A 24,465-nucleotide genomic window follows, 5' to 3' on the forward strand; every position below is an offset into this window, starting at 1 on the left:
ACCCCTGCAGCTGCCAGCCTACACCACAGCCACAGCAACACCAGATCCGAGCCACGTCTGTGACCCACACCACAGTTCATGGCATTGCTGGATCCTTTAACCCACTAAGCAGGGCCAAGGATCGAACCCGCATCCTCATGGATACTAGTCGGTTTTTTAACCTGCTGAGCCACAATGGGAACTCCGTATTTCAATTTTTTAAAAGGACACAAAATAAACTGGAAGATACTTGAATGACTATTAACAGATTAAAAAATCAGTGCCATGAATGTATAAAGGATTCCTATGCAAAAAGTAAGAACAGAAAAATTACCCAGATAGGCAGAGGATATGAATAGGCAATTCACTAGAAACATGAATGCCAAATAAATATGAAAATAAATGTTCAAGTCTACCACTGGTCAATACTTCATACATCTTAAATCGGCAAAAACTAAGTCAGAATTACCATGTGTTTCCAGGACTCAGAATCAACTGGAAACTTTGTTGCTTAGAAGGAGTGCAAATTTCTTCAATCTCTTTGAAAACGAACTCTACAGCAGTATTTAATAAGATAGTATATGCGCAGACCCAAAGAAATACCAGCTTTTCTGCTTAAGCTATACACTAGAGATGCTCTTACACATATGTACAGGAAAACATTTAATTTCACAGCAGCCTATCTGTTGTAGTGAACATTTGGAAACCCCCAATATCCATCAATAGGAGAAGGAATGAATTGTGGAAGACAAAAAACATTGAAATCAGAGACAATTATTAACACAGATAAATCTCAAAAGTGTAAATGTGAGGGAAGAAACTGAAGCTACAAGATACAGTGTGGCATTTATAGTTTTTAAACACAGAAAGCAAGAGTATATGTTGTTTACGGACACAAGGGAGGCTGTGCAGAACAACAGTAAGAACCCAGACACTTGTGCCAAACTGCCTGGATCAAATCTTTGCTCTACAGCTTAACTGTGTGACATGGACAAGTTACTTAACTCTCTTCATCTTATTTTTTAAAGTGGAAAATGGAGATAATTATCCACCTTACAGGTTGTTGTGGAGAAAATACACAAAAAGCACACTAACAATGCCTGGCTGTTTATGTGAGCTATTACAGTCTTTAGAGACAGAAAATTCTAAAATCATGCCTAAGCATGATGATATGATTTATACCAAATTTAGAATTGTAGTCACTTCTGGGAAGGTTAACAAAAAGCACGATTAGGAGCTTCAACATTAAGGTTTAAGCCAAAAAACTCCAGATTTGGGAGAACTTCATGATAGCTAAGTCGATGCATGTTACATTCCATTTTTAAAAGATATCATAAAATAAAAATAAGAGCAGAATTCCCTTGTGGTGCAGCAGGTTAAGGATCTGGTATTGTCAATGCAGTGGCTTGGGTCACTGCTGTGGCATAGATTCGATCCCTGGCCCAGGAACTTCCACATGCTGCAAGTGCAGCTCCCCCCACCCCCAAAAAAGAGCAAATGAGCCAATATGTAAGAGCAATTTTTTAAATAGTATGGTCGTAAGGTACCATTCAAGCATTAGGTTTTTGTTTTTTGTTTTTTGTTTTTTTCTCTTAGAAATATTGGGCTAAGGGAGAAGCAGGAAACAGATCAGAGAGCTGGTTATGTAATAAATTTACTCATTTACTCAATTTACTCATTTATTGATATACTTTTAGCATCTACATATACTTCATAAAGACATGATACTTGCCCTCAGAGAGCTCACAGGCAGAAGACTAAAGGAATTTAAGAAAAATGAAATAAGTGTAAAGAGAAAAAATACACACACACAAAAATATAGGTTTTAGGAAACAAGGAGAAAAGCATAAAGAGAGAGACGACCTAACAGGATGAAGTCAAAATTCTATGCTTTGCTGCCCCAGAGCAGGAACACCTTGAGATTTGGAAGAAGGTCTGTTTTCTCTTTGAAACTAAATTAACTGTTCAAATGAACTGTGATGTGTGGAAGTTTGGGGAGGAAGAGATCACAGGAGAGGTCCAGAAGGGAAGCGAGTGCCGCACAATGAAACATACACGTGCAGCTCTGAAAAGGGGCCACGGGCCCTGAGGATGCACCTGCCTGTTTCCATCCCAGCACAACCTGGTCCATGACCGCTGCTCTCACCTTCCCCATCTCCTAAGGGGAGACGGACCACAGCCAGGCCATGTCTTAACACCCAGCACCACAACATGGAAGCATGGAGAAGAGGCCATGCTCACCCCAGCAGCCAGGACCCCAGCTTCATCTCACGCCAAGCTGCTCCCGTGCTCTCAGTACTCCAGCCATGGCAGCCCCCTGCAACTCCTCAGTGCACCACCCTCAGTCCTGCCACATGGCCTCTGGGTGAGCTCGGGCCTTGCCTTGGTGTGTTCTTCCCTCCTCTCTTCTGTTGTCTTTCCCACTTCCTTCAGAACCCAACTCGAAGATCTCTCTTTAATTAAACAAGCCTTCCTGATACCCCTGGCCTGGTCAAATCCCTTTCTTGGCATCTGGTCTCTCTCCCCTGTTGGCCATCACAGGAGCACAAACACAGTTTGTGTGATTATCTACCTCCCCTGCTCAAACGTAGTCTAAGATGCTGGAAAGAGCTATTATTTCAGCACTGTAATTCAAGGGGCTGACACCGAGCAAGCACTCAATCAATCCAGCCCAGTGAACACGCATGTCTTCCAAACGCCTCGAAGGGCTCCTGCAGCCTTTCTGACCAAGAGCAAAGACATGAAATACTTTTCTTAAAATTCTTTCTCACTAGAGGTAGAGTGAGAAAATCTCATCCTACCAGCACATCCCAGAGCACGAGGTCTTTAGATATTAGAAGCAATCTGTTTCCAAAGCAATGTTCTAATGCTTAGACGACTGAGATTGTGTGGCAGGAACTATGAAAGGCGGAGCCCTGGCAAGCACTGTGGCTGTAGACCCCAGTGTCCCTCAATTTCAGGACTTACTATGCTGAATGTCTCCTGGTCCAGATCATCATCCTCATCCTCTCCAATGGGGACAGGTTCACTTCCTGCTGTGATGTGGACAGGACCCTGAGATCGCTTTGATTTACTTGAAGATTTGGCATCACCACCTTTAGGCTTTTAAAAAAGAGTTACAAGGAGTCACTGACATTCCTGTCTTACAATTTGAACTTCTTACCTATGTCACATCATTACAGTGGGTACACAGGATGGCCTCCGTTATTTATTTTTTTTTTTAAAGGTAAAATAAAGTCTCCTGAGATACAATGAAGCCAAAACTACTGAATTAACAGCTTAATCATACATCTTTTCTACTTTCGTCTCTAAACTTATAATGACTTATTTTAGGTTTCTCAATGCTATTTTGGCTTAAATAAATAAAATGTACAAAAATGTCATCAAGCGATTAAGATTGTAAACTGGCAGAGCTCTCACAGAATAGCATGTAGCAACTTTTATTAACAGCTTATAAATGAACATACACTTTGATTCTGGAAACTGTATTAACTAAAAAACTGTAAGTGATTGAAATTTACATGAATCCCATGGATAAAGTTCATTTAACCACGTAAGAGTAGAGAAGGATGAAGATACAGATACATATAGATAGGTATATAAAAAATAACTATGTATGAACATTTAAAAACATAAAATAGCACTACACTTTGCTTATGATTACATACTATGTAGCAATGGTATTAAAAACATGGATAGGAAGGTTTCACACCAACTTCAGTGTTATGAAGGAGAAAAGAGGGAAGAAGAGTGATGAAATTGGGAGAAGTAACAGAGGGGAGCTTCAACTAAGGGGAGTCTTAGTAATGAGTGCATGGAGCACCAAATACAGCAGCCGAAAGAAAGCCACATGAAGTAAACATGAAAAATGTTAACAAAAGTTATAATATCTAGGCAATGTATACATGGATGTCGTTAAAATTGTTCTTTGTGCTTTTATTTTTTTGATATTTCACCTTAAAAAAAAGAGTGTCTTTCTGTGGAAGTGCAAAGAAAGGTATCTATCACAGTACAGTTTATAACATTAGAAATTTGAATGAAGAGTTCCCGCCATGGCTCAGTAGAAATGAATCTGACTAGTATCCATGAGGACACAGGTTTGATCCCTGGCCTTGCTCGGTGGGTTAAGGATCCAGTGTGGCCATGAGCTGTGGCGTAGATTGCAGACACAGCTAGAATCCGGGGTTGCTGTGGCTATGACCTAGGCCGGCAGCTACAGCTCTGCTTCTGCCCCTAGCCTGGGAACCTCCATATGCCGCAGGTGCAGCCTGAAATAAAGAAAGAAAGAAGGAAAGAAAGAAATGTGAATAGAATTTCAATATGGGAGACTTAAATTGCTTCCAAAATGTTTATTTATTTCCAAAATTTGTATTTATTCACTTGGGAAGCTGTTCATGATATATTGCTAAGTGGGGATAAAAGGCTACCTAATCTGGTCTGATTTTTATTTTGCATTTGTACTTACACACATAATAAAAATGTTCCAAAGGTGCTCATCAAGAAATCTAGTTCCTGGAGTTCCTGTTGTGGCTCAGCAGAAATGAATCTGACTAGTGTCAATGAGGACGCAGGTTTAATCCCTGGCCTCAATGAGTGGGTTAGGATCCAGCATTGCTCCTGAGCTGTGAAGTAGGCTGCAGATGCAGCTCGAATCTGGCATTGCTGTGGCTGTGGTGTAGTGAACTGTTAGTTCAGTTCCCTTGTGGCACAGTGGGTTAAGGATCTGGCATCATCACTGCAGCAGCTTGCACTGCTCCTGTGGCACAGGTTCGATCCCTGGCCTGGGAACTTCCACATGTCGTGGGCGCGGCCAAAAAAAAGAAAGAAAGAAAAAAATCAGTTAGAGTCATAACTGGTTGGTGGAATTAAAGCAATTATTTGTTTGTGTGTTTTAACTATGATTAAAGATTAACTGCAAAACAACTTTGTCAGAAGTTCCCGTAGTGGCTCAGTGGTTAATGAATCCAACTAGGAACCATGAGGTTGCAGGTTTGATCCCTGGCCTCGCTCAGTGAGGTAAGGATCTGGTGTTGCCGTGAGCTGTGGTGTAGGTCGAAGATGTGGCTTGGATGCCGCATTGCTGTGGCTCTGGCGTAGGCCAGCAGCTACAGCTCCGATTAGACCCCTAGCCTGGGAACCTCCATATGCCACCGGTGCGGCCCTAGAAAAGACAAAAACAAAAACAAAAACCCACTTTGCCAAAAGTCAGAAAGATGCAACACTACCAGAATTCTATGGTTTGGAATGAACTTCTTAAAACCCCAATGTGCGGATGATAGAACAGTAGGGCTTTTCACCCATTTCTACTCCAAAAGCTTAACTGTTCATAGAATTGATTTGAATCCTAAACCTTTCACATACTCAGATTCATCTGTGAACTGTGCTCTTTTACCCTGAGTCAGAAAACATGCATCAAGTAGTCACCTGTCCTATGCCATTCAAACAACCCCTCTGAAATGTGTAATAAAAGAGCAAGTAAAGGCTTCTGTATTACAAAACATCCCAAACCCATACATTCTCCTCTCTCTGCAGGAGAGCTGCAGGCATCGCCCGACAGTCCCATCCTTTCTTCTGGGATACACTCATAAAAAGACAGTTATTTCAGAGCTCTCAAACCCCATTCTATTTCTAAATCCTAGAAGGGAATTTCAAAGGCTGTGGGCATCTCAGTAAGTAGAATGACACACATACCTTTTCCTTCTTATCTTTTGACTTCTTCCTTTCCTTGTCCCCTTCCTTGTCTTTCCTAGAACTCATCTGTTTCTCCTTGTTCTCCTTGTTCTCTTTCTTCTTCTGTTTCTTTTTCATCGGACTCTTTTCTAAGCCATCATCCTAGAAAACAAACAAGGCTATGAGTTTTTGCCACAACCCTTAACTTTCCTCATTTGCTTTCTGGAGAAAAAAGCACTGCCCCAATGGTTCATGACTACATCCACAGAATCTTGTTTTCAAGCAAACAGCCTTAAAGCTACCTACTTAAACTGAAGCCTGCAGAGGCAGATGCTCTTCGCTTAAATCTCTTAACTTCTCATAGCAACCCTTCAACAGAGGCATTACCATTCCCATTTCACAGATGGAAAAAACTGAGGACCAAAGAGATTATATACTTGCCTGGCAGTAATTGGTGAGGTTGCTAGTATATGAATTCATGCACGCTTGACTCAAATCCATGCTAGTTCATGTACCCACTGCTGATCCTCCTGGAACTAATCTCAAAGTGCAACTGCACTTGAAGAGCAATAAGTTGTTGCTCACTGAAACAACACACTGAATGCTACCAATTTACTTTTCACTTTGCTTAGACCACAGTTTACAAACTGACAAGCCTTGGGCCAAACTGGATCCACATACGAGTTTTGTTTGGTCCAACAATGAAATGAACTGCATAACAGCTGCTCCTACACATTAGGCATGAGCCACAGTCTCCACCACTCCCTATAACTCCCAACAATGAGCGTGGATGTCAACTGCACTTTATCTTTTTTTTTTTTTCTTTTTGCTATTTCTTGGGCCGCTCCTGCGGCATATGGAGGTTCCCAGGCTAGGGGTCGAATTGGAGCTGTAGCCACCGGCCTACGCCAGAGCCACAGCAACACGGGATCCAAGCCGCGTCTGCGACCTACACCACAGCTCACGGCAATGCCGGATCGTTAACCCACTGAGCAAGGGCAGGGACCGAACCCGCAACCTCATGGTTCCTAGTCGGATTCGTTAACCACTGCGCCACGACGGGAACTCCCCCTTTATCATTAAAATTTGCATGGTTCCCTCCATTTGTTTGCATTATCGATAGATTTTTAATTGCTGTTTTAAATGAGCAACTATATTTTCTCTCTCATAGGTTAAGCAGGGACGTTATTTTTTCTTTTTCCTTATTTTTCTTTTTTTTTTTAGGGCCACACCCAAGGCATATGGAGGTTCCCAGGCTAGGGGTCAAATCAGAGCTACTACAGCTGGCAGCCTATGCTACAGCCACAGCAATGCAGGATCCAAGCGCCGTCTGCAACCTACATCACAGCTCACGCAATGTCGGATCCTTAACCCACTGATAGAGGCCAGGGATAGAACCCACGTCCTCATGGATACTAGTCGGGTTCGTTAACCACTGAGCCACGATGGGAACTCCTCTCTTTTCATTTTATCTACTCTGGCATGTAAACCAAATACATTTCAAATGGCTTTATATCAGTTGGTACAGTAAAGTAGTTTAAAAGAAAATCTCCACTGACGCCCAGCCCATACCTTTACTTCTCCCTCTTCTGATGGATTATCTGAGTGTCGAGGAGATGAAAACTCAATCCCATGCTCATCTTTCAGCCTGGGTGCTTTGTTTTCCTTCTTTACTCGAGGCTTCCGCTTCTTTAATTTGGCCTGAAAGGGAAAGAAAATGGTAATAAAACTACAAATCAAGTCCCTCAAAACTTGACCAAATAACATTATGATTCTTTGGAAGAGTAGCAGCCATATAATTCAAACAAGAAAACTCAGAGGAAATTCAAAGAAGTGCAACCAATTTTATCTGAAGGAGTAAAAAAGAAAAGGAAGCTACAAGCTTTATACACATCCTGCACCGCACAAAAACACTGACTGATTGAGTCTATTTTTTTTTGGAATTCAATTTAAAGATAATATTCAAAGAAGGGAAAACACTTTATGTACAAAGAGATAAATAAAGATAATATGTAAAAGACAATAATAGAAACTTTAAAAAACCTAGAAGCATGCTATATCTAAAAGTAGAGAAAAAGTACTTATCTACTCAATCAAATATGACTTAATCAAGTATAATCATGATCTAATCTGTCTCTCCAGGACCTAAGTTATAGAATATCCTCAACATATTATTTGGAGAATTATAATTACTTATGATACTACTACATGAATAAGGCCAAAGTACAGGATTAGGATTTTTTTCCCCCAAATTTGCTTTGTTTATGATACAAAGCAATTAATTAATACAAATGGCATAGCTCTAAGAGCACTTAAGGAACACTCACACACAAAGGCTGCTAGTACCGGCTGTGATTTATAGCGTCTCCTAACTGTGATTCTCATTTTTCTAGTTCTGAACTAAAAGGAAAAGGTGGAGTAATAAAAGAAGTTAAAGCTCCAGTGAGCCCATTAGCAACTTGGTTCATGTTTTTCACTGAGCAAGTAAGGCAATGGTAACTGAAAACCACTATCTGCCTTAACTGGGACCCAGGACTACAAAATAGCTGTGTCAACTCTAATAGCAGGCAAACCCAGTGATATTCACATAGTAAGTAACAAAAAACGAAGTTCCAAAATTAAGGAAGCAGCATAAAGAAATAGCAACAATGTGTCTGGACCAAGGGCAGGGGGAGAGCTGAGAATTACTCTGAGGCAATATTTGAGGAGAATGGGTTTGTAAGGAAGTTGCCAAGATGTTTAGGTCAATTATTAAATGAACATTTCTATTAATTTCTAGCAAAACCTAGCAAGGAGAAGGTACTGTGCGGCACCCAGCGAGGGCATCTCCCCCCCCACCTCACCTTGCAGGGCTGGAGCCTCAGGCCCCTGGAGGACACCCGGCTGGCAGCTGCACTCACCTCTTCCCCGCCTGTCACGGCCCCCTCCTTCTCCAGACTCTTCCTGAGAAGCTTCAGCAAATAGTCCGCTCGGGTCTGCAGCTGCTTTCCCTGGGGCTTTTTGTCTGTCTCCACAGGCAGAATCTTCAACAGGAAAGGAAGAGAAGCACCCGGCATGGCCCACGTCCCGGTTAGTGGATCAGGATAAATAGAGATGACAAACAACTGAGCAGTCCTTTCCCTCCCCAACCACCCGAAATACAGACAAAAAGCCTCAGATCCTATCTCATGTCCATGGCTCCCAGTCACTGCAAATCCCTTACGAGCCGTTCTCGTTTTACAAAATGGGATGGAGAAATCCAGCTCTCCCACTGGCTCCTACCTGTGCTGTTAACAGGGTAGAACAACTCAGGTAGGAGGGGCTTGTTGGCTTCATCTGCTAGAGCATCCCAGCCGTCGTGGATTTCCTCCTTCCAGGAGCAGGGAATCCCTGGAGCTAGGTTAAAGCTTTGTTTTAGATTGAAAATGCTTCTTAGAGCATTGCCGGAGAGCAATGAGCTATGCCAGGACACAGCTGGACCTCTCAGGCCAGACTGGATTTGGTCTCAGTGCTTATGGCAGGGTGCTGTCACCCTCTTAGAACATCGCACCTGGGATGAGCATGGTTTGACGTGCCAGGAAAAGCCCTGCCAGGAGCACAACGTGGAGCACATCCTACTAAAATTTGAGCCAGTCAGCTTTCCCTGCTTACAGCTCTGAGCACGGCCTTACTACTCGGTAGCCTGATGTGCAATGGATAGGGTGGGAGGCTCGATTTTGTGGGAGAAGTACAGCTAGTGTTTAATTCCATTACAAAAAATACCAAGGTGTGGCTCATTCTTTTTTCATGTGTAGAACCGCTTTATGGTTGTTTCAAATACACTTTTAAAGACAGTGCCAACAACTAAGGCTGAAGAATGCTTTTATTATTAATAGTCTTACCCTGGTATTTGTTGCAATGAGATCTGACCTATAATAAAAATCAGAATTTTTAGATCTCTCTTATAAACTCCCCAGAATTACACCTGGCTATCATCTTCATCTCTAATAAAAACTGTCACAGTCCACTAAAGACGACAAGTTTTCAAAGGATAAAAAAATCCCAGAAATTCACTATTGCACTAATTTCCGATTTGATTCCCCACCCCACAGAAAATAGTTAAAAATAAGTAATCAATATAAAAATAGTGATTCCATAATAAATCTTCTATAAATCTCCAACATCACAGAATTACTTACTTTGTCAGTTAACTTCAGCTCTGGATCCGTTTTAATTAGCTCCCAGTTTCCATAGCCATGTTCATAAATTCCCAGCAACAGGCGAGAATCATCCTCCACTCCCCACTCCACATCGAAATGTGCAGCTTTGACACGACAGGTTAAGCAGTACCTGAAAAGAGTTCAACAGCAGGAGGACATCAGAAGAGGGGCCTTTCTCATTTGGAAACAAACACAAATGAACACAAAGCATTCTGATATGTTGGAGAAAAGACTTTGAAAATACTATGTGACTACACATAACAGTGAACTTTAAAGCTTTTTCTAATAGCACAACCACCCATGCATGGGCACACATTATACTCACTTTTTTTTTTCTTCAGGGTCTACAGGGATAGATTTATGCAGCATCTCAAACTCCTCTTCATGCTGGATAATAGATTTCACATTAACCTGAACCCCAGATATCTTGATTGTTGGGCCTCTCTTTTTCCCTGGTCCTTTCCCTAAAGAATACCAATTACACATTCATTAAGTGAGAATTTGCTGAGGTTTCATAGAAAACATATGTCGACAAATCCTGAACTCGTAGTCCCTCAATCTACATCTCTGGCTGTTAATTTGAAGATATCATCAGTAAGGCAAAGAACTTTCCCAATTAATGTTTGTAAAATAATCTCTAAACAATTTAGTTTTTTCATATTTAGAATTATTAATCTACTAAGTGTTTATAACTGTATTTTAATCTTCCTATTGGTTTTATACTTTTGCTCTAAAATTAATAAAATTAAAGAAAGATGATTTTAAAGGAGTAATATTAATGCTTAAATTTTTTCTTTTGTTACTCTATCCCATCAACAATTTTTTAAAGTGGTTTAGAAGATGATCTTCTCTACTAAAAAAGTATGAGATCAAGTTAATACCCAACACATTTGAAATGATGAACAGAAAAAGCCATGGAAATGCTACTATCCTAGCCCTAATTTCAAATTAATATAATCCTAAAAGTAAAAACAAAGCAGTCAGCTCTAACCAAAGAGTCCAAGTTGAAATCCAAGAGATAATGACACCTGCCTGGGAGAGAAAAGATGGCTCAAAACCTAAGAAAAGGTTTCTATTTTTTTAATATTCAAGTCAATGAAATGGCACACAATTATAAGTAATTATTTAAGTATTCTTATATAATCCACTAGAATTTCACTTGCAAATGTTATTCCCAGCAATACTGATGGGAGCTGGAACTGAATGTGGTAAAATGGGAATGGCACCGTCTCTGAAGATCAGAAATCTAGGATTTATTCCCAGATCTGCACAAACTACCTCCTGCCCCTTTTCCCCCTCACTTCTAGTTATTAACCTCTCTGGATCTCAGTTTCCTTATCTGTAAAATAAAAAGATAGCAATAGAAAAATGGGCAAAAGATAAAGAAACAATTCCTAGAAAAATATATACAGTTCCTAAACAGGTGAAAAATACTCAACCTCATTTATAATAAGAGAAATGCAAATTAAATATATACACACAGCATTTTTAACTTATCAGGTGGGGAAAATTTAAAAATATTCTGTTGGTGAGATTAGGAGGAAGCAGACACTGTCATTCAATGCTGGTGGAAGGATATGGCTCAAACACCATATACATAAAAGATTATTTACCAAAACATTGTAAAGCAAAAGATTGGAAAGCTAAATGTCCATTAACAGGACACTAATATTGTAAGCAGATTATGCAGCTCTTCAAAAAAAAATAATAATCAGGCAGTGGGGAAAAGATCAACCATCTTTAATGAATGGTTTGGGATATATACTAGCCATATGGAATAAACAACCCACAAATCCAAAAAACCTGGATACACCAGGAAAAACTCCAAGTGGATCAGCGATATAAAAGTAAATGAAATCACACAGGTAAAAGGGGGGGGGGATCACAATGACTTCCTTTATAGCCTTAGAGTAGGAAAAAAAAATGTTTTTTAGTCCACTACAAGATACTAAATACAATTCCCTGAGCTATACAGTAAAAGCCTGTTGTTTATCTATTTTATATATGGCAGTGTGCACCTGTTACTCTCATATATCCAATTTATCCCTCTCCCTACTCTTCCCTTTTGTTAACTATAAGTTTTCCCCGTCTGTGAGTTTGTTTCTCATTTATAAAAAAAGTTTTTAACTGATCAAAATCCAAACAGCGTAAAAGATTGATAATTTTGACTATATAGATTTTTTTAAGTTTTCTGCATGAACTATCATAAGCAGAGTCAAAACAAATGACTAGAGGAGATCAATGGCAACTTTTATCAGAAAAAAAGATCTGAAAAATTAAGGCCAACAGCTCAATAGAAAATGGGCACAATTTATGCATAAACAGTTTACAAGTAGCCCTTAGAAAAGACATACAACCTTGCTTATTAAAAGAAAAATGAGATATCATTTCTCACCTATCAGTTTGGCAAATATCCAAACGTTTGACAATATATTCTATTTGTGAGGCTTATAAGCAATACCCATTGTTGGAGGCAAAGTAAATGGTACCAGATTTATGGAGAATTTGGTAGTATCTAACCAAATTACATACGCATTTCTCCCAGGACTCAGCAATCTCACTTCTAGAAATCTAACCCAAGGATATGCTGGCAGAGATATGAAACAGCATATTCAATCGACTATTCATTGTGGCTTCATTTATAAGGGCAAATAACTGAAAATAACCCAAATATTCATTACTAGGGAACAATAAAGTACGGATTAATATCTGCATGGTGGAAAACTGTGCAATTATAAAAGGAAGGAGGCATGTGAGAGAATAAGTAGGTAAAGAATACACAGTATGTTATCTTCTGTATAGTAAGGAAATACACACACACACACACACACACACACTTATGCTTTAATTTTAAAAAAAAAAACAATGGAAAAATCAACCCCAAACTAGTAGAAATGGTTACCTACAAAGGGAGGAAGAGAACAGCACTGGGAGATACGGATGAAGGAAAGATTCTCCAAGTGTTCTCTGTTTTATTGTTCTGACTTTATGCCATGCAAATGTTTTACATAATTTAAAAAACAAAGTTTCATCAAAATGAGAAAAGTAATACACAAAATCTGAAAAGACATAAAAACAAAAGGTGCTCAACTACGTATTAAATTGGTGGCATAACCACACAGAGAATTAAAATACAGTATTTTGACTATAGGCTGCTGATCAGATGTATTTTGAGGACAAAAAGAATTGCAAAGAAATTAAACTTTGCATTGAGAAGTCTTACTGTTAAGAGTAACGTTGGTTTTTAACACTTGGAAACGCGTAAAATGTTTAAGACAAATACATGAGTATGTTAACATTTTCAGTAACAAAAATTTTTCGGCTTAGGAGATACCAATAATCTTACATTTGAATTGGAAATGTCAACGCAGACTCAGAATACTAGTTTATAGGAAAGACAGGGGTATGAGAACTAGTCAAGCAATGCCAGGAGGAAGCAATGCGCCAGATTCAGAATGTGAACATGCACAGAAAAGAGGCATGTGGGAGGGAGGAGTCTGTTGTAAGGCAACATCTCCAAATACGCTGCGAGGTGGACTACGAATGGAACAGGGCAGTGTGCACGCTACACCACCAATATGTGAAAATATTATCTGTTCATTTTCTGAACATACATATTTTTATATCTCCAGAAAAAGATAAGAAACAGGGGTACTTGTTTTTCATTTCTGAGCCATGTGAATACAGTACTTATTCAAAGTAATTACAATAACAAATGGGATAAAGTTAAGGTTCATTTTTGGATGTATCCTTTTGGTGCTATAAAAACACATATTTGGGAGTTCCCGTCGTGGCGCAGTGGTTAACGAATCCGACTAGGAACCATGAGGTTGCGGGTTCGGTCCCTGCCCAGTGGGTTAACGATCCGGCGTTGCCGTGAGCTGTGGTGTAGGTTGCAGACGCGGTGTAGGTTGCAGACGCGGCTCAGATCCTGCGTTGCTGTGGCTCTGGCGTAGGCTGGCGGCTACAGCTCCGATTCGACCCCTAGCCTGGGAACCTCCATATGCCGCGGGAGCGGCCCAAGAAATAGCAAAAAGCCAAAAAAAAAAAAAAAAAAAAAAAACCCACATATTTGGATCATTATCCAAACACTCAAGTTATTTAAGTTTCTTTTATGAAAAAAATGTATCTAATGGTAAAGATGGTAAATTTAATGTTATGTGTTTTTTTTTTTTACCGCAATAAAAAAATTGAAAAAAAATTTTTTAAAATGGTTACTATATTCAAGTAAAATTCTATTTTTTTTTAGTAATAACCCTAAGAAGAAAATTTCAAAGCACAGATACTTCTTTGGTTAATGAAACAGCTAACTCTGCAAACCAGAATCGATGACAAGCACTTTATGTGTATGGAGTTATTCAAATAAGCACCCAAGCCCTTTGAGGTAGATACTATTACTTCATTTGCGAATGAGACCTTTGAGAGGCTACCCCTTGTCTCAGGCCTTACAGCTAAGAAATGGCTGCCTCCATGTCCTGAATACTTAGCCACAGCTGACAGAGCCTCCTGTTAGTAACCTCTAACTCAATGAAGGGTGACAAAAAACACGATAGCCACTTGGGTCATTGCTCTGGCACAGGTTCAATCCCTGACCCAGAACTTCTACATGCTGGGGGTGTGGCCAAAAAAAGAGTGACAAAACAATGGGGCAATGGCACAGATAAATCACAGCCCAGTGAACTGGAATGACAACACCCTCATCTCTCTGTTTGAGGTTCAACTATAACAATGTCCTTTAACAATAAGGACTCCAGCTCTCTCTTGTCAGCTCCTGCTTTTAGCGAACAGGCAAAACACCTTCTGGGGTATAAGCAAAAACATACTACAGTAGGTCAAATCCAATTACAACAAATTCCAGTGCCAAGAAAGTAAACGTTCACAATACTTATCTACTATTTTACTTATTGTAATTCTCTAAATCCTTTATCACAGCAAAACAATACGGGTATGTATATCCAAGATAATACTGATGTTTGTGGTATGTAATATCCTCCCTACAAAAAACAAACGTGTCCACTCAGCTTTACCCATTCTGGTCTTTACATCATTCAAACCAATTTAAACTTCCTATAGTGACATTAAAAGAAAACATTCTTGTTCATCACTTTGCACCTTCTACAAATCAATTTTATGAGTAAATCTCTGGGATCTTACAACTGAGCTCACATAAAGTCAGGTGAGAATATACATCTCAAAATAAGTACAGATCAATGGAGTACAAGTGCTCTTCTAAAAAAAAAAAAAAATAGCCCTCTAGCAGCAGAGATCCCAACCCCCGAGTGCCAGGTCCTAGAGAATCAAGAAGTAGAGACTGGGTGACTCACCCTCGCTGGCATTTTCTTTCAGCTGCTCTTCATATTCCTGCATTGCTGACACACAGCTGTTGTGAATCAACTCCCCCAGGCGCTTCAGATCTGCCACAGACTTATCTACCAGCTCAGCGTCACGTGCTATGCACTCCAGCCTGAGGAAGGACAAACACGGGGACATGTCAAGGCCCTGCGCCCACTTTTCTGATGTCACATGAACTGCCACTTGGTTTCACATAAGCCTGCTCCAGCAAAGACACTTTTCTCTACATTCCTTAATTGATCATTCCGAGGCTCCAACAAGAACCCTCCAACGGTGACTAAGGACTAACTTACTTTCCATCCTAAAGAATCCGATTTGGAATAGTCCACAAAACAGTCATTTTAAAAAACAGAAAGAAAGGTTTTGTGTTATTAACTTTACTAAAAGGCAGTCCCATAATGCTAGCAGATAAAGTGCCTGAAAGCTACCTGCACTAGTTTGCTTCTTTGTGCTCACTTTCCTTTCTCTAGCCTACTTTCATTCACTGTCATGTTCCTAGAAGCAAAGTACAGTTTCATCTACATTATGTCTTGTTGATCTCCAAGTCATCTGGAGCATGTGAGTACGTTAATGTCTAAAAATCAGACTGTCAAAAAGTGCCACACCTTAAAGGAAAAGCAGAACCATAAAAAGAAACTGCTACATAATAAGTGAAAAAGAGGTGGATAAGGAGCTATTACATTACCGGGCTTACCGTTCAAGAGGGAGACCAAACTTCTTATATGCCTTGATGAACCTAAGAACAGGATCAATAAGTCACATTAAAAAACAGACTTTAGCTATGTTAATGAAAACATATTCTGTGATGAAATACACATGAATGGTCAAAAGGGCTCAATCCCTGCTACTGCCTTAAACAAATGAATCATGAATGCCTTTGAAAATGGCCAACTTAAAATAATGAGTGCTAAAAATCTATTCAAACTAAAGAGCAACTTTATTCTCAGTGACTGGTCATGAAACTGCTTTGGGACATAACTGAGAATGACGACTTAAATATCATTGTTTTAGTGAGGTCCCTGGTGGCCTAGTAGTTAAAGATTCAGTGTTGTCACTGCTGTGGCTTGGGTTTGAGCCCTGGCCTAGGAATTTCCGCATGCCATGGGCACAGCCAAAAAAAAAAAAAAAAAAGTATGGAAAAAACTATTATTTTTAGAAGGTACAAGTTTTTGGAGTTCAATATGTAATAAATGATTTAAAAACCACAACTCTTGTGATAAAATCCAGTATAAGTTAACTAAGCTATTTAGTCCACTACTATTACTTTCATCTCCATACTACAATATTTTCCATTATTTTCTAGCCAATGATACAACTCTAAGATTGTTAGAACTGCCTCAAATACTTTTTGGAATAAGGCAGAGTAAAATAATACATGATTTTACACTTATTAGGCAAAACTATTTTGGCAACTCTGCTGACTCCTGCCCAACCTTTTCTCCAACCAAAAATCTAATCTATCCTTCCACAAGTCTCTAGCCTAAACCATGCTAAATGCCAGTCCATGTGTAATCCTCTCCCCTCCCTATAGCTAACCACCAACACTCTCACTAAAAAGCAAGATATCACAATATATCAAAGGCATCACTGCAACATGCCAAATTACTAAAATAATCTCATTAGGTGACAGTGAAAGGAGAGATACAATGGGGGAAAGAAATAAAAAGAGAGGGCATAGCAATTAAAGAAAATGAGAATGAATACAACAAAAGCTAAGAAATAATATTAAAGGAACAGCATGGACACAAGAATTAGGAAAGTATTAAACGTGAAATCAAACCTGAGGATTATTCCTCAACTCCACATATCTTCTTCTTGCTATATACCGAAATATTTTACATCTGAAATGTCATTTGGAATTCATTTCAAAATAATACTGAGACAGTGAAACACTACTGGAATGGTTGGGTAAGGACCTCTGAAAATCTGCTCTTCTATAAAAGCAACAAGAACACTGGCAAAAACTGTCAAAATCAACTTTGTTGGAACTCTGGAAATTAACCAAAGGCAGCCAACTTATGAACATTTCTTCAAGAAAACGGCTGAATCTTAGTATGAACAGCTGGCATTTTATTATTATTATTATAGTTGATTTACACTGTTCTGTCAATTTCTGCTGTACAGCAAAATGGCACAGTCCTACATCTATCCACATTCTCTTTCTCATATTATCTTTCAGCATGTTCCATCACAAGTAACTGGACATAGTTCCCTGTGCTATACAGCAGTCTCTGGCATTTTAACTTGCTCTATTTCCTTGCCCTCTCCACAGCATCCTGACTGCCTTGAAAACTATGTCTTCCCAATTACAGCAGCTGTACAAAGCAGCAACACAGCAGCCACTATAGAGGGCAGAGTAGGTTTGAGTTCCCTAAAACTCTTTCCCCAGGGAACAGTGCTATTCAACCTGACCAACAGCATCAGCCTGACCAACTCCATTCTCAGGCTTGTCTTCATTTGACCTGACTCTATATGAAGAACACTGTCCATAGATTATTGGTCAAAAAACAATTAGAGGCAAAGGTTTAACATCAGAGCTGCCTGAAGTAGCATTGTAAGTCAGGGGTATGAACAGGCTGACTAAAAATTGAAACGGGAAAATTGAGGGGAGAAGATGTCCACAGGGGTCTTTGAAAAGCTGAGGCATATTTCTGGGGGTCCAGAAGTCTACACATATGCAGGGCTATGTGCATGCACAGAGAAGACTCAAAGAGCTGTTATTTCTCACCTCTGGCTGGCCTTGAGGCTCTGTCTACACAAAGAGGAACTGAAGGATAAGGCAGAGTTGTAAACTGCCTATCAGAGCATTGAAAATATGCCCCAACACACACAAGGAGCACTTCAGCAAAGGCTGGTAGACTTACTGGTTGGTAGATTTAAGGCATTTAAAGAAGACTGTCCAATCACTGGCTGACCACTAAGCTAAGTGAGCAGAGACTTCAAATAACAGAGAAGACAGATTTCACAGAACTAGTCCAGTAAAGCTACTGAATAAGCAAACAGCCACAATAACAAACAACAAAAACTCTGGCTGGTAGAGGGAACCTGATTTCTTGACTTGCTGCATTATTTTACTTAAAATGTCCAGTTTTCAACAAAAAATTACAGGACCCATAAAGAAATGAGACAGTATGGCCTATATACAGAGAATGATAGCAGTTTTCAACAGAAACAGTCCCTGAGTTAGTCCAGAAGCTAGACTTATTAGACAAAGATTTTAATCAGCTATTATAAACATTCAAGAACTAAAGAAATCCATGTCTGAGGAATTAAAAGAAAATTTGAGAATGATGTATTACCAAATGGAGAATATTAACAGACAGAAATTGATATAAAGGAGCCAAATATATAAATTCTAGAGTTGAAAAGTGCAATAACTAAGATAAAACATTACTAGAGAGGCTCAGGAGTAGATGTGAACTGACAGAAGAAAAAATTAGTGAAAAGATAGGTCAACTGAGATAATACAATACGAGAAAAAGAAAAACAATAAAGACTATTCTTCAATAACAAAGGAGAAATTAAGACATTCCCAGATAAATAAAAATACAGAATTTGTTGCTGGCAAACCTGCCCTAAAAGAAATATTAAAGAGAGTACTTTGGGGAGAAATGAAAAGACAATAAACAATAATTCAAATCCACATGAAGAAGTCAAGAGCCTCAGGAAGGATACCTAAGTAAGTAGATAAAAAGACAATATATGTGTATATCTGTCAGTAATTTTTTTCTTCTCCTGTATGATTTTAAATATCAACCACATAAAGCCATAATTATAAAACTGTTGATGGACTTACAAAACTGGAGTTAAGTTTTAGAATACCATTGAAATTTAGTTGATATTTATCCAAACTAAATTGTTTTAAGTTAAAATATTAATTTTAACCTCCAGGGCAACCACCAAGAAAGTAACTCTTTAAAACATAGTAAAAGGAGGAGTTCCCATCATGGCTCAGTGGTTAACAAATCCAACTAGGAACCATAAGGTGGCAGGTTCAATCCCTGGCCTTGCTCAGTGGGTTAAGGATCCAGCCTTGCTGTGAGCTGTGGTGTAGGCTGCAGATGCGGCTCAGATCTGGCGTGGCTGTGGCTGTGGCATAGGCCAGCAGCTCCAGCTATTAGACCCCTAGCCTGGGAACCTCCATATGCCGAGGGTGCGGCCCTAGAAAAGACCCCCCCTCAAAAAAAAAAAAAAAAAAAGTAAAAGGAATAGCAAGAGAATTAAAACGGTAAACTTGAAAATATCTATAACCCAAAAGAAAGCAGTAATAGGGAATAAAGGAACAAAAAGGACAGAAGACATATAAAAACAGTAAACTGCAAACATAAATTCTATCTCATCAGTAACTGCATTAAATGTTAATGGATTAAAGACATCAATCAAAAGGAAGCTTGATAGAATGGATTTTTAAAAATCATATAACTATACACTATATCTAAGAGTTGCAAGCTAGATTCATAGGCAAATAGATTGAAATAAAAAAGGAGGGAAGGAGTTCCCGTCGTGGCGCAGTGGTTAATGAATCTGACTGGGAACCATGAGGTTGAAGGTTCGATCCCTGGCTTTGCTCAGTGGGTTAAGGATCCGGCGTTGCCGTGAGCTATGGTATAGGTTGCAGACGCAGCTTGGATCCCAAGTTGCTCTGGCCGTGGCATAGGCCAGCAGCTGTAACTCCGATTAGACCCCTAGCCTGGGAACCTCCATATGCCATGGGTGCGGCTCTAGAAAATGCAAAAAAAAAAAAAAAAAAAAAAAAAAAGAAGAAGGGAAAAGGAGTTCCCTTCATGACTTAGTGGTTAACGAATCTGACTAGGAACCATAAGGTTGCAGGTTCAATCCCTGGCCTCGCTCAGTGGGTTAAGGATCCGGCATTGCCATGAGCTGTGGTGCAGGTCACAGACGTGGCTCAGATCCTGTGTCACTCTGGCTGTGGCATAGGCCAGCAGCTAAAGTTCTGATTCAGCCCCTAGCCCAGAAACTTCCATATGCCACAGGTGCAGCCATAAAAGCAAAAATAAATAACTAAATAAAAATAAAAAATAACATGGCAACTAGGAAAAAAAGTGGTTTGGAACCAACAATTTTAGATTTTTCTAGAGGGCAGAGGAGTGTGAATCAGACAGCAACAAATGTGTAATAAGTACTGACATAGAAAGATATCTAAAACTGATTGTAAGTGAAAAGCAAGTTTCAGGACAATAAACCACCAAACAGACATCACCACTAACATTGACGGAAAGTGGACTGGGATTTATTTTTTTATATTTATACTATTTCTTTTATATACATAAATACATACATATCTGTATTTATGTATATATTTGTTCATATTCTTCAATAGAAAAAAAAAAGTTTCAGTCCAAGTTTACCTCCAAAAGTCTCTTTCCTCTTGGCTGGACTTTCTTTGTGAAATGTTCAGAACAATCAGAAAACAATAAGTAAAACGAAATGAGCAACAAAAAGAAAGCTCAACTGAAGAAAATCATGGAGAAGAGGGACTCATCCTTGAGCCTTAAGGCATGACTCAGACTCTCCTGCCTTCCTTGCCCTTCTGGTCATCAAATGTCAGGTATCCAATCAACCTGAGGCTTAGAGCATGTCCTTCCAAATGAGGTAGAGGGAGAGCAGAGGTCCTACTAACCTCCGGATCTCAGCGTCTGTGAATCCCTCCACGAGGTCCTTCCGCACACTTCGGGGGCGCCCTCTGCGCTTGGGCTTCTTGTCATCATCAGACTCATCCGTCTCACTCTCAGAGGCAGAGGATCTCTGGGCCTGCCTCTTAGACTCAGTATCAGAATCACTGTCATTTGTCTGAGCCTGAAAATGCAGAATCACATTGCAGCAAAGTGCCAGGTCTAAGAGGTCTAAGGACTAAGACCAGCCCAACTTAACTTCACAACACTCAATGTAAAAGCAAGTCAATTTTCCTTTAAGAAAGAAGGAAGCAAATGGTATGTGATGAAAGAAGACCTATTTGGGATATTCACACTGCCAGAGATATACCCTAATGTAATTTAAGTAAATCGGGGAAAAAAATATTTGGATTGCAGGTTCATGTCTACTTCCTGGGCAGACTGCTTTACCCTGTGCCTTTTCCATTTGTAAAATGGGGATAATAGCACCTACAATACAGGGCTTTCATACAAATTAAATGAGTCAGCAAGTGTAAAAGCACTGACACACATTGAGGTAGTGCTCAAGGAAAGCTATTTTAGCTTACACTGATTTACTACAATCTTGGACAAACCTAAGTTTGTTACCTCCAACAAACTGGGTATTAAAAGTTAGTCTACTTTAGTATTGTTGCAAAAATCAAATGAGATACTGCCTACGATGGTGCTTTGTAAACCTGAAGCACTGTTACATAATCTCTTACTAAGTATTTATACCAAGTGCTATGAACACACTTAAAGGCAAAAAGAGGCTTGACTCTCTGAAGGTCAAAGGCCTTGCCAGTTAGAACCAAAGTGTTAGAATTCCTAGTTTCTAATTGCAAAGGAAAATGTAAACTTCAGTCAAACTCAAATCCTGTTCGCCCATCTCACAGAAAAGGCAATATGCAAAGATCAAACATCTCACAAGTATGCCCATGAGCCCCATGCGTTTTTCCATTTCCCTCTGCTCAGTTTCCTCAAACTCTGCCCTGAAACCCTCGACCATCAGGACAACAAGATAAGGCAGAGAAAATAAGAAGCACTTTCATATCTTTCATCTCACTTCATCACCTTTTTAGTGGAACTCCGAATTCGAGGCAACATATAAATTTCCTCCAGCTCCTTCTGCCGCTCTTCCTCCTCTACTTTTTTCCTTTGCTCCTCTGGAATGATCTCATCCCAGTCCTTGTGAGGACGCTCTTCTAGCTCCTCCTCGTCCTCCATCGTGGCAAAGTTGGCAACCTTGAAACAAAAGGACAATCCACTGTCTGACAGACATCTCTCCATTTCCCAAACACCAGCTCATGCAGTGTTCCTCATTTAAGATGCTATGAATGATAACAGGACTCCTATGACACTGCATAATCAAATAATCAATTTTATATTCATTTCTCCCTTATTCCCCCCCAAATCTACTTGCCAAATCCTAAAGTTCATCAGAAATTTTACTGAAAAATGAGGAAAGATATAAAAGATACCAATTGGCTTATAAGTTTTATTGAAAGATTTGTTAAATCATATACATTTTCTAATATGCTTTATATATATTCAAATTATAAAATGCTATCAATAAAAATCCATATGAACTTACATTTGTATAAATTATAAATTGCTACTGAATAGAACTCATGTGAAACAATGCATAACTCAAACCAGTAGCTATTGCCTACCAACTGGCTACCTTATTCGTTTTTATACAAGTATAGAGGCTAAAGGTAATCATTTCACATGCTCAAAACTGCACTTTAGTCTTAGGAATGGGAACAAGAACATAAAATGCAACAAAAACAAACAAACAAAAAAACTTGGAAGAATATTCCATTACTTCCTATCAAATATTTAATATCTAATGTCTACTTATATTGCAATAATATGTATCCCAGAAAGAAAACCATCTAGATGCACCCATTTCAAAGCCGTAGACTATGGCTACAGAGAAACTACCAGCTCTGACCAGCTCTGACCAGCTCTGAGCAGTGGTGGGCAGGCCCCGGCTTGGGCCACCTTCTTTTTCTTTTTTCCCAGCTAGCCTTTATGACTATAATGAAGCTACCAAGAGCTTTAGGAGGTTCCAGCACTCAGAATCACTTAGTGATAACAGTGAGGTCAGATTTTTATAACTTTCAGCCAAAATTAACTTCCAACATGAATATTCTGATCTGGACAATCAAGATTTTTTAAATTCCACAAGAGGTATAATTTGAGATTTAAAATTTAACATTTTTCTATTTTATAAAATGAATCATCTGAACAGCCTCTCAAGTTAAGCACTGTTTGTAACTGCTTAATTAATTTATTTTTTTTGGCCATACCCACAGCACGCAGAAAGAAGTTCCAAGACAGGGATCAAACCCGGGCCACAACAGCAACCTGAGCCACTGAAGTGACAATGCCAGATCCTTAACCTACTAAGCCACCAGGGAATTCCTGCAATTACTTTAAAGCTGACTTTTTAAATGATATAAATTGATACAAATACCAATATTACATATATGTTAGTGGTTAATGCAGTTGAAATTTAACTTTTCCAAGAGTGGTGTAGTGGTTAAAGGCCAGACTCTGCAGGCCAGACCCCCTGCCTAGGAAGTAATCTTAACTCCACATGTGTGTGACTTGAGGAAATCTACTCAGCCTCTTTACACCTTGGTTTCCTCATCTATAAATGAAGATAATATTTACTTCAACATAAGATTACTGTAAAAAACTGAGAGTTAATATATATAAAGCACTTAAAATAGTGCTTCAAGTATAGTAAGAGTTATATAAGGATTGGTTATTATTACTTTAAAAAATGGTAACTGTAAATAACTCAAAAAATGTTTGCTGTGTTTCCAACATGTTAAATTAGCATAACCCCAAAAAAGAATTATCAGGAAAAATCAGTCAATTTAATTCAGCATTAAGCACTCCAAAAAGAGACAGGCCCTAAGGTAAAAGATTCCTACTTAAGTGACCTGACCAGGCTGAAAGACCATGGCCAAAAGGCCTTTAGAAAGGCAAGTGTCTCCAGTACTAAGACTTTTGACCAACCTATATATCATGCAGAAATTTTTAGAACTAAATAATCATATAATATTCTGACAAGGATACCACCATGAAGATTACCCCTGTTTAAGCAGGGAGCAACAGTCATAAAAGTAAAATCCAGTTGAAACACTATTAATTTACCTACATCTTCTGCATCCTCAGACACATTAACTCTGATCTCAAAGCTCTGTGATCTACTCAACTCTTTCCTTTTCCTTCCACTGAGACGACAACTCCCTTCAGCCAACCCTGGGCTTCATCACAAAATACTGCTTCCTTCTATACACCACTTCTTCAATCCTGGTGGGTCTACCACACATCCAGATCTCCCCTGCTTCCCTAATGTACATGGAACCAATTCATGCCAAATCCATTCAACCACGTTCTCACCTGAATCTGGGAAACCTCTGCCACTGTGACTCTCATATCTCCCACCTTGGGATCACCAACGGATCCAATTTCTCTGACCTCAAGAATGGCTGGAGAAAGTCATATGATTCTCCTGACTGGCTCCAATGCAAAGCCCTGTCTTCTAAATTCAGCTCTACTCCCTATTGAGTTCCTTCAGGCAACTCCTCACCCCTGCACAGGGCTATCCCCAATCT

General features: G+C 39.3%; 1 protein-coding gene across 8 annotated transcripts in view; it reads right to left on the reverse strand.

The window, feature by feature from the left end:
* CHD2 (chromodomain helicase DNA binding protein 2) overlaps positions 1-24,465 on the reverse strand; it is a 127,128-nt gene that overhangs the window by 22,596 nt on the left and 80,067 nt on the right. For all 8 annotated transcript variants that reach the window (XR_002345976.1, XM_021099370.1, XM_005666295.3 and 5 more), the window contains 10 exons: positions 21,905-22,075; positions 20,821-20,996; positions 15,874-15,915; positions 15,152-15,291; positions 10,153-10,291; positions 9,807-9,957; positions 8,550-8,672; positions 7,222-7,350; positions 5,671-5,811; positions 2,947-3,081 (listed from right to left, as the gene is read on the reverse strand). Coding sequence is in view for 7 of the 8 variants with exons in the window: in XM_021099370.1 (XP_020955029.1) it covers positions 2,947-3,081; positions 5,671-5,811; positions 7,222-7,350; positions 8,550-8,672; positions 9,807-9,957; positions 10,153-10,291; positions 15,152-15,291; positions 15,874-15,915; positions 20,821-20,996; positions 21,905-22,075 (1,347 nt within the window). In the remaining variant the exon portion in view is untranslated. The remainder of the gene's footprint in view (positions 1-2,946; positions 3,082-5,670; positions 5,812-7,221; positions 7,351-8,549; positions 8,673-9,806; positions 9,958-10,152; positions 10,292-15,151; positions 15,292-15,873; positions 15,916-20,820; positions 20,997-21,904; positions 22,076-24,465) is intronic.

The sequence above is a fragment of the Sus scrofa genome, chromosome 7, assembly GCF_000003025.6.
Source record: "Sus scrofa isolate TJ Tabasco breed Duroc chromosome 7, Sscrofa11.1, whole genome shotgun sequence".
Classification (NCBI taxonomy): Eukaryota; Metazoa; Chordata; class Mammalia; order Artiodactyla; family Suidae; genus Sus; species Sus scrofa.